This window comes from Lynx rufus, unplaced genomic scaffold (assembly GCF_022079265.1).
Source record: "Lynx rufus isolate CCGP_SWC_20201006 ecotype Redwood Valley unplaced genomic scaffold, mLynRuf1.p SCAF_4, whole genome shotgun sequence".
NCBI classification, from domain to species: domain Eukaryota; kingdom Metazoa; phylum Chordata; class Mammalia; order Carnivora; family Felidae; genus Lynx; species Lynx rufus.
The window spans coordinates 31567644-31585353 of NW_025814856.1; the positions used below are offsets into that span (position 1 = coordinate 31567644).

Here is a 17710-nt window from a genome sequence, read left to right on the forward strand (position 1 = left end):
TTTCTTGACCATGCCAAGAACACTCTCTACTCAGGGTCTTTGTAACTGCTGCTATCTTTCCCCGAACAACATGGATGCCCACATGGCTCACTCTCTCACTTCATTCAACTCTTGCTCAGCGTGCTATCGGGCCTTCTCTGACCGCGCTGTCTAAAAGCATACTCCATTTTTCCCTATGCTATTATGCTGCTTGACTTGTTTCTAGTACTTGTCAGTGTCTGTTGCTAAATCTCTCTCTTTATTTGTTGACTGACTGGAACCTCCATCAGAATGATCTTCATGAAGGCTAAGACTTTCTTATTTGCTGTTCATTGCTTTTTCTACACTAAGCTTTTACAAATATCTGGTGCACAGACAGGTGTATTTAATGGATGGATGGATGGATGGATGGATGGATGGATGGACGGACGGATGGACTGGAAGCTCAAGGCATCAGAGTGAGATTATCTATCATTTATTGAGCACCTACTTTGTCCTAAGCAGTTAACATAGGCAATCTCAAATAATACAACATCTTTGTAAGATAGGTACTCTTTTGGGTCTTTTAAAAAGAAGAAATTGAGGTTCAAAGGCTTTAACCAGACTGCTCAAGGTTATGCAGCCAGTATGTGTCAAGATCTGGATTTTTACACACCTCTCTTTGAATCTATTGCTCAAATTTCGTACTTATGTTATGATACTTATGGAGATATTACTTCTCTATTTTCCTGATGCCCTCTCCTCACCTATCCTAAGCTTTATATTTCCCTATTGCTGGGAGTTTTGCAAGGCAGAAGGCAGGTGCCACCTGAAAATGAAGGTTTTTCTACTTTTACACAAGCCCATAGATGGTGCCTGGTGTGCACAGGAGGCTGAGCCCATAGCATTGGATGAGGATTCCCACTTCCCACTCTTGACAGAGAAGCCAAGAACCTCTGAACTTCAAGAGTCTGGGTTCTAGGAGGCACCCAGACTCAAGGTAAGAGGCTCTTTCCTGACTCCCCCTCTTCTCCCTGGCACTTGTGGTGCTCCACAAGCCTATTACATTCCGATGTGACCCAATCAACACCGGGTTTTCCAGTCAACCCAACAGGATGGGGCATCAGTCAACTGCACGTTGACTTACACATTTTAACAACATCCATTTCTTGCACATCCAGCCAAGATTCATACCAGCCACACACATATGAGGCAAAATAATTTAAATCATAAACTAAGTCCAATTATAAAACAGTACCCATTGACATTTGTGACCTGTCGTTAGTCATCCTCTATGGTTCCCCCAGTCATTTCCCAATTCCCAAGAATCCACTCGCTTACAGGGCTCCAGTCCAAAGCTTTCCACTGCCCACAGGGAGTCACAGAGCATTCTTCCTTTGCCACTGGTCTAGGCAGAGTCACACAGGCACTCTCGTCAGCCACAGAGCCGTCTTCGTCCCGACAGCTGACATATCTCATCCGAGTACCTTTTCCACAAGTGGCTGAGCACTGGGTGTTGAAGTAAGATAATGCAGGGATGTTATTGAACACGATGGTTCATTGGACAGCAACCCACTTCCTACAGTCAAGTCAGAGAACCTCTTCCTCCCCTTCCACCCTCTCTGTGTCTGCCATCTATTTCTTACTGGTGTCCAAGACCCAAATCGCCACTGGGTTCTTGGTGCACTCTGTGTGCTTCTTCTTCCTTCCGGGGCAGCTGGGGGAGGGTGACAAGATGGTAATTCACAGTCCTAGATGGAAGAGGGGGAAGAAAGTCAAAGTTACCTTGAAGTCAATGCACACTTTAAGGGTCAAGGTGAATAAAAATATAAGAGTGAAGAATTCTAAGACCTCAGAATTCTGGGAAAATCACATGGCATCTCTCGGCCCCAGTTTTTTTCAACTGTAAAATGGGGTATAATCTGAGTCACCTCATGAATGCACTGATATAGGGCAGGGATTTACTTGGTGATTGTTAATATCATATTTATTTGCCTGTTCATGTGGAAAGAAAAAAAGCGATTGCAAAATGGCACATAAGTTAAGAAAGAAAAGGATATCCTTTCAAAATTATCAATTGTTGGGGTGCCTGGGTGGCTCAGTCTGTTGAGCGTCCAACTCTTGATTTTGGTTCAAGTCAGATCCCAGGGTCATGGGATCGAGCCCCACATTGGGCTCCTCGCTGAGCATGGGGCCTGCTTAAATTCTTTTTCTCTCTCCCTCTGCCCCTCTCCCCGACTTGCTCTCTCTCTGTCTCTCTCACCCAAAATAAAAAATATATATCAGTTGTTAATTTTTAAAAATTCCAAAGACCAGGGCGCCTGGGTGGCGCAGTCGGTTAAGCGTCCGACTTCAGCCAGGTCACGATCTCGCGGTCCGGGAGTTCGAGCCCCGCGTCAGGCTCTGGGCTGATGGCTCAGAGCCTGGAGCCCGTTTCCGATTCTGTGTCTCCCTCTCTCTCTGCCCCTCCCCCGTTCATGCTCTGTCTCTCTCTGTCCCAAAAATAAATAAACGTTGAAAAAAAAAATTAAAAAAAAAAATTCCAAAGACCAAATTCTGTTTTCACATTTCAATTAATTTCCTAATCAGAATTTGCTAATCATGAACTGGCTTTCTAGGTTTACCCAAAGAGAACTCCCGAGGTTCTGATGGCCAAATCTAGATAAGAGGTCTATTCAATATGCCAATGCCTGGAATGTATATAAATAACACTCTTCAGTCACTCAGAGGAAATCCCTATAATGAATTGAGGTTATTTGTGTGTAGATAATACTTTCAGGTTTACAGATGGGAAAACAGAAGTACGTACTTGCTCACAATTTAGCAAATACTCTTTGATTAAATACATACCCATTAAATTACTGAATGTGCCAGGCATGGTGCAAAGTGTGGTGAGCTCGGGACCGAGCCTGACATTAGGGAGCTTACAAACTGAATGGGGAAATTCCATTACTTGGTTCCAGACCCTGCCTATTCTTCTGCCGGTGGTCCAAAGAAAACCACAGGAAACTTTTCCCACAGTGAAGAAATGGTCCATATGCTTCAACTGTGGGAGCCGCCCTGTACTCCACTGAATATTACAGAATAATGTAGAGAGAAACGAGTATTCTGAACCTCTAAGGGAGTTGCTAAATCCTCAGCTCATGCCTATTCAGATGGAATGGCTAACATTTCGCAGGCATTTAGTCTGTGGTGGTTTAGAGCATTTCAATAAAGTAAAAATAATAATAATAATAATAAAGGGGACACAAGTCACAAGTGGTATTTTATCATTGATCAGTGACAACATGAACAACACTGCCATATTCCTGTACTTTTTGGCACTTTTCATCCATTCACAATACATGTGGAAGTGCAGACAGAATGAGGGCCCTCAGAATGGAATCAGTGCATTGGCCAAAGGGGGCCTTAGAGCGTGAGCTCTGGGCACGGTCAGGGTTCAAATCCTGTCTTTGGCAATTAGCAAAACTGATGTAGAAACCCAAGTCTTCTCTTTACATAGTCTCTTCCCATAAATGATGCTAAAATCATGGCCCATAAAGAGGAAGTAGTGGCAGCAATGGTCAGCTGGCTCTCTTGAGAAAAAAGGAGTGTGTGTGTGTGTTTGTAGAAATGCATTTACATGTATACACACACGTATTACATGCCCATATACACCTATAGATGTATACATATGTTTGTTTGGTTATCACAAAGTTTACTGATACAAAGGCTGTATAGTACACAATTTACAGATAGTAATAAAATATACAATGCTCTCTTTTAAATTCCACGTAGCCAGTTGAGCCTCACAGAATCCTGTCGCTGATTTTTGTTGAATTCTTGAATCTGTTGCCAAAATATGGTTGTAATTGCTGAATGAGTGCACTTCAGACATGAATGAGAGCTGCTATTTTGTTTATGTTGAAGAGTAAGGAGAAAGTGGAACAAACAAGATCTATGTCAGAACTTCATCTACCAACGACGTGAATGACTTCTACGCCGAATCAGACAATAATGTCCAAATACGGAAGAATATTTCCTTGAAATTTGTATGTGTTATTTCCAATGTAACAGCTGAAGACAGAAGACTCTTTTAAACATAATGTAGATTGCATATGAGTATCATTTTCTCCATCACTTTCTTAAGTCTAAAAACAATCAATTAACCCTCAATTATAGCATTTGCTGATTCCTGTGGTGTAAATACTCTCACCATAGCCAATTTCAAACTACCAGCTTGATGTCGCTGAACACAGACTTGGGAAGAGATGTGCAATAGCTTACCATTATGTAATATTCCCACCACATGGACACACCTGTAAATGTAAATAACCTCAAGGGCACAGATAATAGTAAAATGTAGTAAAGCAATGGAAAAATGTGAGTTTTGAGTATTTATCTGCTTTGTTGAAATACCATCTACTTAATTATAGGCTTATATTTTCAATTTTTACTAGTGTCTACATTTAGCAACTAGCTCGCAACATTCCTGAACATTCACCAATCCGCTCCTGTGAGATGGTACGAGCCAGCTCTAGCACGTTGCTGCCTGAACATATAACACTATTTGCTCAGCCCTACGTTAAAATCACTAAAAAAAACCCCTCTGAGCTCAAGAAAACAAGACCAAACAATCAACATTTGCTAGCCAATAAAAAATCAGAATCAGACCTACCTACACTTCAAATAACCAGAGAAGAATGAAACTCGTATGTCCAAATATTAGATTCAAAATGTAGCCAACAGGTACATCTGGACCATTTACTTAATCATCTGGTTACTCTACCTACACACTTACCCATTAGAGCACTTCCATTCTGACTGAACCACTGGGAAATTCTGGCATCCTACTGCCCAAAGCCAATCACTGGGCTGGACAAAGGAGACTCACCTGGGTATCAGTCGGTCTAGTGGCTGCGTTGCAGTCATTGTCATCGACCACTGACATGTAAGTCCCAATGATGCACTTCACTGCCCTCAGCTGGTATCCTTGTCCACAAGTGACACTGCACTGAGGGAAAGAAATACAACAAAAGGGATGCACACGTTAGCAAATTTTCTCTTTCCCTAACTTTCCTCATAACGTCCTATAAGAAAAAAAGTAGTTCCATCATAGTGGAGCAGAAGGCTAGCACCCAAAGAACCTAGGTTAACGTGGGCAGTCCTGCTCTGCACAAATTATATTCAACGATTATCACTTTGATGGTTGGAATTCTTTCCATCTCCCATTGAAATTCTATGTGTAGGGGTTCAACCCCTTGCCTGTGACTCAATATACCCCTATTTCAACACTCACTACAAAGCTACAGTGACCAAAACAGTGTGGTACTAACATAAGGATAGTTATATACACTCATGGAATAGAATTGACTCCAGAGATAAACCTGGACATCTATGGCCAAGTGATTTTTAACCAAGATGCCAAGACCCTTCAGTAGGGGGAAAGAATAGTCTCTTTAACAAATACCTTGGGGGCAACTGGCTGTCTATATGAAAAAGCATAAAGCTGGACTCCTACCTCATGCTATTTATAAAAATCAACCCTAAATAGATCAAAGACCTAAACCTAAGAGGTAAAACTATAAAACTCTTAGAAGAAAAGGTAATAGAAAAGCTCCACGACACGGAACTTTCTTGGATAATGATTTCTTGGATATTCTACCACAAGCACAGGGAACAAAAGAAAAAACAAGACAAGTTGTATTTTATCACAGTTAAAAATTTCTGTACCACTGGGCACCACCAGCGGAGTGGAAAAGCAACCCACCATGGGATTGGGGAAATTATTTGTAAATCATATGTCTGATGAAGGGTTAAAATCCACACTATAAGGAGCAACTACAATTCAACAACAAAAAGCCAACCTCATTAAAAAATGGGAAAAGAAGAACGATTAAACTGTACATTTAAAAATGGCTAAGATGGTAAATTTGATGTTATGTGGTTTTTTAATTTTTTTTTTAACATTTATTTATTTTTGAGACAGAGAGAGACAGAGCATGAACGGGGGAGGGGCAGAGAGAGAGGGAGACACAGAATCGGAAACAAGCTCCAGGCTCTGAGCAGTCAGCACAGAGCCCGACGCGGGGCTTGAACTCACGGACCGCGAGATCGTGACCTGAGCCGAAGTCGGATGCTTAACCGACTGAGCCACCCAGGCGCCCATGTTATGTGGTTTTTTTAACCATAATTACAAACTTTTAAAAAATGGGCAAAGGACGTGAATAGACATTTCTCCAAAGATACACAAATGTCCAAAAAGCACACGAAAAGACTCTCAATATCATTTGTTATTAGGGAAATGCCAAATCAAAATTATAACGAGATGCTACTTTACTCCCACCAAGAGCCATAATGTAAAAGGGGGAATATAATAAGCATAATTAAAAACGGATGGAGTAGAGAAAATGGAACCTTTGTGTATTATTGGTAGGAATGTAATATGGTACGGGTTTTGTGCAAAACTGGCAGTTAAAGAGAGCAAAACAGGCTTCCCATACGATCCAGCAATACCATTCCTGGGATACACCCAAAAGAACCGAAATCAGGTACTAAAACAAATACTCGTACGTGAATATTCATCTCAGCACTATTCATAATAGCCAAAAGGTACAAACAACCCAAATGTCCAGCTTGGTATGAATGGATACGCAAATACGGTACATCTGCATAAAGGAAAATTAAGTAGCCACAGAAAGGAAAGAAGCACAGAAACGTGGCTTGGTGTGCTGATGGTTTGGTGTAGACATGGATAAAAAAGACGCCCATCAGTTGTAAAAGATGTTATACTCAAATCTTCTCAGTGACTCTGAGCTAGCTTCTCTTTCTCCCTCTCTCTTTCTCTCGTTCCCTGAGAGCTACGCAGATGTTGACAAAAAGGAGGCTGGATTTAGGAGTGTAAGAGACTCTCCTTGTTAGTGTAATCAGATATGATCAGCCATTCCGACTAGCGATGCTGTACCACAGGAGGGTTCAGAAGAACATCAGGTTCATAAAAATTGTAAGGGGGTAGTAATAAAGCTGCTCTCATTTATTGCATGCATCTTGGAAATGAAGACATAAACGAGAAGACTGGTTGCGGCTGGGCAGGGGGGCGGGGAGGGAGAGTTATTCTTCAGGAGACTGCATAAGTGACAGCAGACAGCTGTTTCGCTTCTCTCGGGAACTTGGAGTGCTACTTAAATAGTACCCAGAATGCTTTTGCTTCTATATTGGGAAGGACTTCATTTCAAGAGCAGTGGCTTCTCAGATGTGAACCCAAGGGAGACTTCCACTCTCTCCTTTAAGAATAGCTCAGGTTCTGGGGCGCCTGGGTGGCGCAGTCGGTTAAGCGTCCGACTTCAGCCAGGTCACGATCTCGCGGTCCGTGGGTTCGAGCCCCGCGTCGGGCTCTGGGCTGATGGCTCAGAGCCTGGAGCCTGTTTCCGATTCTGTGTCTCCCTCTCTCTCTGCCCCTCCCCCGTTCATGCTCTGTCTCTCTCTGTCCCAAAAATAAATAAACGTTGAAAAAAAAATTAAAAAAAAAAAAAAAAAGAATAGCTCAGGTTCAGACTGTGGAACCGACACACTAGGGGATGGGAAAGATTCTTTCACAGCGAGATGATTCTGCAACTTTTGATCACGCTCATTCTGTATGAAGTGTCTGACTGGTTTATGAGAGGTGAGCTTTGGAACCGTGACACGGGAGCCAAAACATCCCTTCCAAATCCCAGTCCAGAACCCCCTGCCAAAGGCACTGGACCCCATTCCGTAGCAACCCACAGTCGCATGCCGGACGGTAGCATCAGGGGGCACCTGGGTGGCTCAGTCACCCACCCAGCTCTTGGTTTCAGCTCAGGTCATGACCTCACAGTTCGTGGGTTCCAGCCCCGCATCGGGCTCCGTGCCGACAGCACGGAGCCTGCTTGAGATTCTCTCTTTCCCTCTCTCTCTCTCTGCCCCTACGCTGCCGACACGTGCTCTCTCTCTCTCAAAAGTAAATAAATAAACATTAAAAAAAAAAAAAGATTAACATCAGCCAGACAGGAGATCTGGTGGGACTCTGTGCACGAAGACTTGCACGCGTATCTACAAAGGGAATAACCAGCTCCAGCGGGGAAAGCAGCAATCCCCAGACCTGGGGCAGAATGGCTGCAGTGCGTCTTGCGCTCGATCTGGCGCCATGGAGGTCCAGTGCAAGTCACGAGACACAGCAGTTAAATCCCCACCACCGGAATGCCCCTCTGCAAGCCCTCTCCAGATAAGAAGGAAAGAATGTAGTTAAGAACTTTTATCGTTCAAAATACCTGTCCCCAGGGACCCGCCTGCCAGGACGCACATTCTGGCTGCTGACAAGTCAGTATGGAGGCTGGCTTGGTCTCAGGGTCACAGCTTCTATCGTTTAATCGATCTTCCCCAAACTGACACCAGACCTGGCGGTGCTTATGTCCTTTTCCGCAGGTGACCAGGCACTGTAATAAAAAGCACAGACAATCGGGGGTGTTTCTGAACAATGTGTTGTGGTTCCCAGGGATTATTCACGGGTAATCAGGAGGAACAGATGCGCTCTCTCCCACAGCAATTTGTAAATACGGCACGGCTCATTTTTCTTTCGTTCATGCGTTCATTCATTCACTCATTCATTCACTCCTTCTGTATTGATAAAGGCTCTGGACGGTATCAAGCACAGAATGAACTCGGCACAGCACTACGCCACGAGATACAGAACTTCCCCAACCTACGATGGGCTTACATCCAGGTAAACCCATCGTAAGTTGAAAATATCCTAAGTTGAAAATGCACTTAATACACCCAACCTACAGAACATCATAGCGTAGCCCAGCCTGCCTTAAACGTACTCAGAACACTTACATGAGCCTACGGTTCCGCAAAATCATCTAACACAAAGCCTCTTTTATAATAACGTGTTGGCTATCTCATGTAATTTGCTGAATACTGTCCTGAAAGTGAAAAATAAAGCTGTTGTGCGGGGACAGAATGGTTGTGGATATATCCACTGTTGACCCTCATATGGTTTTGATTGCACGACTGCCCAGTTTCACCAGAGAGTATGGACCACAGACAGCCAGCCCGGGGAGAGATCCACATTCAAAATTCAAAGAACAATTTTGACGAAATGTGTATTGCTTTCACACCATTGTAAAGTTAAAAAAAAAAAAATTGCGAAGTTGAACCATTGTAAGTTGGGGACCATCTGTACTGAAAAACAACATTCATGGTTTCCTAGCACAGGAGTTAGGTGTGGGGCTCAGCCTGGGTTTTAATTCCAACACAAACAGCTATAGGTACCAATGCAAGTGATGTCTCCGTACCTCAGTTTTCTCATTTGCACAATGGGGATAACAGTAGTGTCCAATGCAAAGAATTGTGAAAACTAACCGAAAAAATCCAAATAAAGTGCTTACCATATGTTCATTTAATAAATGTTAAGTATCATCCTTATCAAATGCTCATTGTAGAACATTTGAAAAATACAGAAAAACAGAAGAGAGAAAACTATAATGATTAAAAAAAAGATCTCCCTACCCAGGGATAATCATTATTAACATTTTGCTGTTTTCTTCCCAGTTTTTTAAGCTAAGGAATGTTGCATCATACTGAATATATAGTTAGCATCCCCTCACCTCCATTTTACCAAGTATTCTTGCAAAGGTTGGTTACTCGATTTGAAGTGGTCCTTTAGCTATCATTAGCTATCTAAGTAAAACTTTAACCCACTACCTTCTTTCATCTTTTTAAAACCAAACACTGGAGTTTAAGCTAAGGCAGCTTGTTAACAGAACAAAAACAGTGGGTTTGTTGTTAACTTGTGCAGGAATCAGACACTGTTAATCGTATGCGTTCACTCTCAGCCATTTCAGGGGCATCTATAATATCCTTTTAAGATTCGTATTTTATTTGCCGTTGAAAGGAAACAGTTAATACTGTGCTTACATGGTTGAGATAAGGAAATGGGCACAGAAGTTGTTCAGGGAAACCTCTTTCCCCACATTCCTGACTTGGCCCCCAAGTAAGGGAACTTCTGCTCTCCTTTCCCCTTGCTCCCATAAAGGAAGACGGAGGCAGTCACCTGCTTGGTGAGACTCTCACTGGTCTGGGTTAATAGTGAGTGTTAATACCGCACCATAAAAGCAAGAAAAAGGCTCTTCCTTCTTTCTCTTGCTGTCCTGGGGCCACCTGTGCTAAGCAATGAGGCTTTGCCTTTTGCTTCATCAGGTAAGGGATGAGACAGGCAAAAGTCTGGAACCCTCAACTAGTCCTTTCTTTTCTAAGTTTTCCACTAGCAACTGGATGGGTGAGTCCAATAGGTTACTTACTGGGGTCGAATGATCTTATTTCACCGACAAGAACGTAGAAAACCTCTTTTGTTTCTTTTTCTTTTTAACTTCAGTTCTAAGCCAGCACAGATTTCGGATTAACAAAGCCCTTGTTTTCTTTTACAATGATTTAGCAGGGGCTCAAAGAGGAGGAAAGGTAAGACGCAGGAACTTCAAAATCACCAACAGAAGCTATCACAGTGGGTGATCCAGCCAAACCCACCATGCCTCTGAGGTCACCAGTGGACCAGTCACATCCTGTACGGCAGCCATGGGGCAGATGGGGAACCACAGTTGCTTCCTCCGGGGTAGGGGGCAGAAAGGTGCAGCAGGTTTAGGTTGCACTGAGCTGCAGAGACTCAAAGTACCACAGATGACCTGAGGAAATAAGAGTCCTCTTATCTTACCTCTGACCAGTCTGCTGACTTCCACTGTGGACAAGAGAACTCATTGCATCTCTGAATGGTGACTTTCTCTTGATGTGCGCATTTGCGATCGTCCAGTACATCATTGCGGGTGTTGACGCAAATCGCCCTTCTTCTCTGGCTGCCACCATCACAGCTTTTGGAGCACTGAAAGGAAAATGAGCGAAATAAAACCGCTGCTAAGTTTCCTATCCAGCATGGTCAAGATCCTGGCTCTGCCGTGTGTCTCCTCTGGCCCTTAAGAAACACCCACCCACCCAACCCAATTCTAGTGGTGATTTGGGGAGCATATGTTCATGTTATCAATTTATTTACCAAGTTCATACCGAAGTCAGTATTAGTAAATGGACACAGGGAAAGAAATTTGGAAACGGTTTGTGGGGTATGGAAAAGGGGATTGGATGAGTTGTTCCACTGCCCCCGGTTTTCCACATGCCATGGTCAATGTCATATAATCAAACATTACAAATTGATCATGGTACTCTTTTCTGCAGAATGAGGTCAGGCATTATAAATCAATGTAGATAGAAAGTCTAAATGGGGGTTTCTCAATGCAGCCCTCACTAATCCATTAGTTGATCAGCCATCATTAACTACTCAGACTTAGCATCCAAGAAGACGCTCATCGAGTGAGAACCGACTTACTTCAGTCCAGGCAGAATAGCGCCAGCCACCCGTGTTACATTCTCCTGAGCACTTTTCCCGGTTGCTTGGTTTGGGGTGACTGTTGCAAAAACTGTCGTCAACCTTCTCGGTCTTCCCATCTAGCCTGCTATATTTGGCACAGTAGATGTCTAGTGTGCGGTAACCCAAGCCACACTGGGCGCTACATTCACTCCTGCTGGCAATGTGCCACCTATGCATAAATAATGGGGAGAAACCAACATTTCTGTTAAATATGTATGTCCCATTTATAGTCAGCCGGCGGAAAAATTGAGTTCTTTTTTCTTCCTTAACTCAAATACCGCGAAACCCAAAGCCACAGTCAGCTACTGAAATCCAATTTTAAACCAACATATCCATGTATTTTTCATGGCTGCCAATGTACATGGAAGTCAGAGTGGAAGTCAGAGGTGCCATCTTTGTGAAGATTCTCCCTTCAGTCAATCTGAAGTTCAAGCAACCAAAAAGAGGAAGACATTGGAATTCAGCAGAGCAAAAAAAAGCAATTTTGTATTTAAAAGGCTCATGCAACTCAGCATTTCATTTCTCAAGAAGGCTGCTTCTAATAGACAACCACTGTTGGAAACTCTCCCGAGAAAGCCTCCTTCATAGGGGCCAGGCTGAAAAGTGTTTAGTGAATATCCTGTGACTTAATAAAGGCACGGATAGTTGGAGGGTAACTGTGAATTTCAAGTGTGCTGAACTCTGTATACGTTACTGTGAATAAAGACTAAGCTCCTTTTAGACATGGACCATAGTCTACACAGTTTAATTATACAATTTTTTTTTTAAAGACTTACTTTTTTAGAGCAGCTTTAAGGTCCATGGCAAAACAGAGAGGGAGGTACAGAGGTTTCCCATATGCACCAGCCCCCACACACGCATACCCTCCCCAGTATCAACATTCTACCCACAGAGGGTGCATGTGTTATAATCAATTACACTGACATATCAGCACCACCCCAAATCCATACTTTACACGAGTGCTTACTCTTGGTGTTACACGTTCCATAGGTTTAGGCAAATGTAAAATCACATGTATCCATCACTATCATATCATAGAATATTTTCACAAAAAAACTAAAAATTCTGTTCTTCATCTATTCATCCCTCCTGGCCCCATGATTATATACTTTTAAATTTAGAATTGAATCGACAAATCTTTATCATCTTTGTATCCCTAATACCTCTAATGAGCCTTTCTTGGGACGCAAGATGTACTCTGTGTGTGCTGAGGAATTGAGTTATTCTTAAATGCCCCCCAAACACAGTCAGTGCTTAAATTAAAAAAAAAAAAAATCCTAAACTGAATAGAAGAGCATGAATAAATAAGCTTAAAAGGTAGGCTGTTGGTTCAATTTAGTAATCAAAAAAGGATAATTTCTTTACATTCTTCATTTGAATTAACTCTTGTTAATTGTCTCCTCAGAAATTGGGTGGTTTGCCAAATACAGGGAGCCTGAAGAATTCTTCCATCCACACCTGTCCAGGGGCAGGGCTGGAAAACAATGAGCACTGGCCACACGCTTATCTTGGAGTTTCTCACAAATGCTTAAAAGTAGGTCAGAGTTGACCAACTTTTACGTTTGGCATATAAAGTGGGCTACTGAGATTTTCCGTTAGAGTGACACAGTATTTTGGGATTTTGTTCTCACCGGAACATGTTAAATGAGGGATTGTAAAACAAAGCTTTATCTCATCCTGTCAAAGTTTAATCTGGGCAAACTCTCACTTCCCTGAGGAAGTGAGGCAAAAATGTGGTCCAATTCAACAGAGGCATCTGGAACTTTCATCTGCTCTTTGATTCTTGGCTACCTTCTCTCTGCCTTCATCACCATTTTCTCGTAGAAAGCTTATTCCGGGTAAGGGAGGTAGGAGTCCTGCCCCTACCCCCAGCCCCCCACAAAAAACAATACACCCGTAGGTCAAGTGTAGTAAGTCTCACTGATATTCACACAATCCCTGGAATTTGAACAGAGAAGCTGGAAGAGACTGCGGAAATGTTACAGCATGGCCTTAGGAAAGTTCTTTTCAAAATGCGGTCATCCGCTTCATATTCTCTCCCTGGAAGGTGGTCTCAGCTTGAGTGTTTTGAATTCATTTGGGTCATTTCATGTGACAAATCATTTTATGACTATATTTCAGAGAGGCAAAGTGTTTATTATAAGTGGAAACAAAAAAATGTATATGCCTCCGTGGGTGTGCCGGCGGCTGTGAAGTAAATAAAACTAGGAATCAATTTGGGAACTACTGATTTAAGTAGGTTTCTGTATTTCAGGGCTTTCTCAGGGCCTTCCAAGTGCTAACTGACATGATGCATTTCCACACGGGAGGAGACAGTTGGTAAGGCTCCTCACGCATACTGGTTCTCCACAAATCACCTCGTGGAACTCGTGTTCCACAAACATGCTTCGGGAAAAACTATTTAGAGTTTGATCCATCAGTAACAGTCCTCTCTCCAGTCTTTCAGTGTTTTCCACAGACATTCAGCAATAATTAGTATGAACCACAATGAAATGACAGGTTCACAGAGAGAAGAAAGACAGAACACCTTTGCTGGGGCTTGGTATATATTTTTGTACATTTTTCAGCAAACAACTTTATTTTTCCGACAGTCTATAACATTCAGGAAGGAATGAGTCTGAGTGCTGACAAGGAAGCACGATCTATTTAATTTCAGATGCGAGAATGCACCTGTATAGTGGCAAGGGGAGGCAGGACTGCAGTTCCTTCACTTTCTTTTCTTTGATCAGCCAGAGGTCCTATTATCACCCAAGCCTGTTCCCAGAGCTGCTATCCCTCCTCCTCTACTTCTGTAGAATTAAGTACTTTTTTTTTTTGAAGTATTAAAACAAGGTGGCTTACTCCAAATGGGGAATTTACAATAGCACCTTTGACACACCTACTTTATGAAATGAAGAGACTTTAAGCTCTGGTTTGACCTGGGTATTATGAAGTTATACCTGGGTGTGAACGTGAGCTCCAACACCCAGGTGTTTCCAACACCCAGACAGGTGACTCAACCTCACCAAGCTTCAGTTTCTTCATCTGCAAAATGGGGGGAAATTGGGTCCGATTTACAGGACTACTCGAAACGATAAATAAGCTACAACATGAATAGCATTTAATAAACAAGCCAGGCCTTCAAGAAGAGTAGCTGTTATCATTATAACTACCACCCTTGGTATTTTATTCTGCAGCCAAGTTCTAAGTTCATGTAGCTCCGCAGAAGCCAATAACACAAAGTTTGAGGAGAAACCCAGTTGAGATCTTTGGTATCATTCTACATAAAAGTCTCATGGACTTGAGGCTACCTGTAATCGCATTCACTCTGTAAAATTTGCTTTAATTTTTGTTTTACATCTGAAAGCTTCCAATGCAGGAGAAACTCTGGAGAACAGTGATTCGCTAGCAACACCACAAACTAAATCGTGGCTTGCTTTAAATCTATTTGAAGTTAAGAATATTCATTTCTGGAAGTAATTGCTCAAACATCTCCACCCTCGCGTTGGTCCTTACGTAGGCTTTCAGCAGGGTTCTTAAAGAATTTATTTACTTAAGGTCACATTCTAGGACTTGAAATGCTTTGTACAAACTTGCCTTCCTTGCCACAGAAGAGCGTGCTTACAGCGCTGTGGGCAGGAGTCTCACAGCATGGGCTGTCATCATCTGAGACTCTACCAGTCCCAGTGTGATTCTGCTCGTGGAGAAGTGACAGCAGGTGCCTTACTTATCCAAGTAAGGGGACAGGGATGAGGCACAGAAGTCCTGGGAGCCGTTTCTATGCGCAAAGGTAGAAAAGCTTCACAGAACGGGATCAATGAGTAACCCTTATCATTGTGACTGAATTAAAATGGCTTTCTCCTAGGGTTTAAGAGTATAGAATCCAGGTTGTGAAAGACCACGTTTGACTCCTGCCACTTCAACTAATAGTTGTATGACCTCAGGCACTTTGTTTAACTTCTCTCAGCCCGTTTCCTTATTTGTAAAGTGGAGGCTAACTGTAATTCTTAGGTCATTATGTTGTTTGGGGGAATTAATAAAATATTAATTGCATAGGACATATATTAATGTCGGCCCTATATTAATTTAATAGGATAGTAATAGAGCCTTAATTATTTTAATAGGATATGATTATATGTAGCACATAAAATATTAATTATATTCTATTAATAGGAAAATATATCTTAGTAAATGGTTGACGATTATGTTCAGAGTAGTTACCACCCCAAATAATATTAATATCAATTACTATTAATAATTATTAGTATTATTAATTAACCAACAATCAACACTAATATCCTTACTTATATTAATTAATTATTAATACTAATAATGTTAATATTATTAATCAATAGTAATTCGTAATAGCAATTGATATTAATATTATTTGGGGTGGTAACTACTCTGAACATAATAATCATCAACCATTTACTAAAAACTATTTTAACAGTTATATATTTTCCTATTAGAATATAATTAATATTCTTATATGCTACATATAATATTATGCTATATAGAATATTCTTATATGCTACATATAATACTATTAATTAATATTAATTAATTATTAATTATAGAACATCATTATTTCCAGTGACAATTTGATATAGGACTAATCTGAAAATGTCACCTTTCTCAATTTATTGAAGCTCTACCTCAGGGAATCTACTTACTAATTCATAGTTTTTCCCCTAAACTTTGGTGATTCAGTTCAGCAAATAGCTAACTAATTATTTTTCTGAAAAGACCTTAACTCTAATTCAACTAAATCAACTCAACTGGCTGAAGCAATGGGTTTATAAGTACATTACCTATAACAAGAATTAATATCGCAGAGTGCCAATGTCTGCCTTTTAATGTCTTGGGTTTTCTCTTTCTATAATGGTTTGTCAATGCTTTGCAACAAGCTCATTGAACAAGCAGGTAACTGTTGCTGGGTAGACATAAGTATAGCGGGGGTGGAGAGAGTCTGGGTTTTGAAGTCAAAGCCACCAGGTCAGGCCTGGCAAAGATGTGGCACTCACGCCATGGCACCCGCACCTACTCTCGTGACAGACATTACTAATTGATCGCAGCACTCCTCTTTTCTCTCAGAGCCTCAAGAGGGCCTTATAGTCTTCACTCCAGCACTATAGGCTGCCAATATCATTTGATCAGATTTGGCACCATGGCAAAGAAGCTGCAAAATGCTTAGATATTCACTTTGCCACTTCCAAATGGTAAGATCCTAACAATTTCCCACACCACTCCACACTGATAATTTCTGTTCTGTAAAAGGAGAATTAAAGCATCAACTTCTGTTACCTGCATTTAACTGACATGCAGATTACACAACACAATACCCAGGCTATTTTAATATTCCAAACTTGACACTGTCAACCTAGCGGGTCAATGAGAAAGCTTTAGAATTCTGTACCCATTCACTATTTCTTGCCTCAGGTTTCCTATTTTCTTAAATACAATACAGAGTATTTGCAATATCTAGATATCTTCTAGCTATAGTTCCTTCTAGTTGCTTCCATGACGTTCTTGTTAGTGCCTTGCAACTTTCATATGCATACGATTTTTTCTACTGGGTGATACACACTCTGGGTGTATAGAGAACATCATACGGGTGCTCTGAGAAATGACATTTCCCCCTTTTCTGTTGACGTTCATACCAAACTTTTACGTAAGATGTGATTCTATCATAACAATACCCACGCACTGAGTTGTGAAAGTCAAATGAGAACTTCTTTTGGCAAGTGCCATACTCTATTAGCTATTTTTAATTCTTAGGAGAAGAACAGGAAATCCACAGGCATATGTCTTGGATAATTGGTTTCAGAGGGATGGAAAATTGGCTGAAGCTTATTTCACAGAAACACAAGGAAGGGAAGAGGAACTAAACACCACTGTCTCTTCCTTCCGTTCCTTCCCCTACAAGACCCTCACTGCTCATAGTAAAGACCATAAGCAAACACCAGCCTCACCTCAGGTCACAGTCTGTGCCGCAAGGTTCAGTAATGGGTCCTGGCTGGGGCAGCCGGTCACATCTTTGATCAGAAACCGTAAGCTGATCAGATTCCCGGGTGCAAACGGGTTTGCGCTTCCGCTCCCCTAGGCAAGGAAGAAAACAATCAGAGAAAAGCACCCATTCTATAAACTAGTTAGCCCAGGGACTGACAAACATTTTCTGTACTGGGTTAATTAGTTAATATTTTTGGTTTTGTGGGCCTTATGACCTATGTGACAACTACTCCACTCTGCCATTATAGGACAAAAGCAACCATTCATAAACAATATGTACACATAGGTGTGGCTGCATTCCAATAAAACTTTATTTATAAAAGCAGGTAGCAGGCTGGATTTGGCCCACTGGCT

General features: G+C 41.7%; 1 protein-coding gene across 2 annotated transcripts in view; it reads right to left on the bottom strand.

The window, feature by feature from the left end:
* ADAMTS9 (ADAM metallopeptidase with thrombospondin type 1 motif 9) overlaps positions 1-17710 on the bottom strand; it is a 160787-nt gene that overhangs the window by 76912 nt on the left and 66165 nt on the right. For both annotated transcript variants that reach the window (XM_047096973.1, XM_047096972.1), the window contains 7 exons: positions 17320-17446; positions 11327-11537; positions 10664-10828; positions 8226-8390; positions 4832-4951; positions 1605-1709; positions 1300-1467 (listed from right to left, as the gene is read on the bottom strand). In XM_047096973.1, coding sequence (XP_046952929.1) covers positions 1300-1467; positions 1605-1709; positions 4832-4951; positions 8226-8390; positions 10664-10828; positions 11327-11537; positions 17320-17446 — 1061 coding nt within the window. The remainder of the gene's footprint in view (positions 1-1299; positions 1468-1604; positions 1710-4831; positions 4952-8225; positions 8391-10663; positions 10829-11326; positions 11538-17319; positions 17447-17710) is intronic.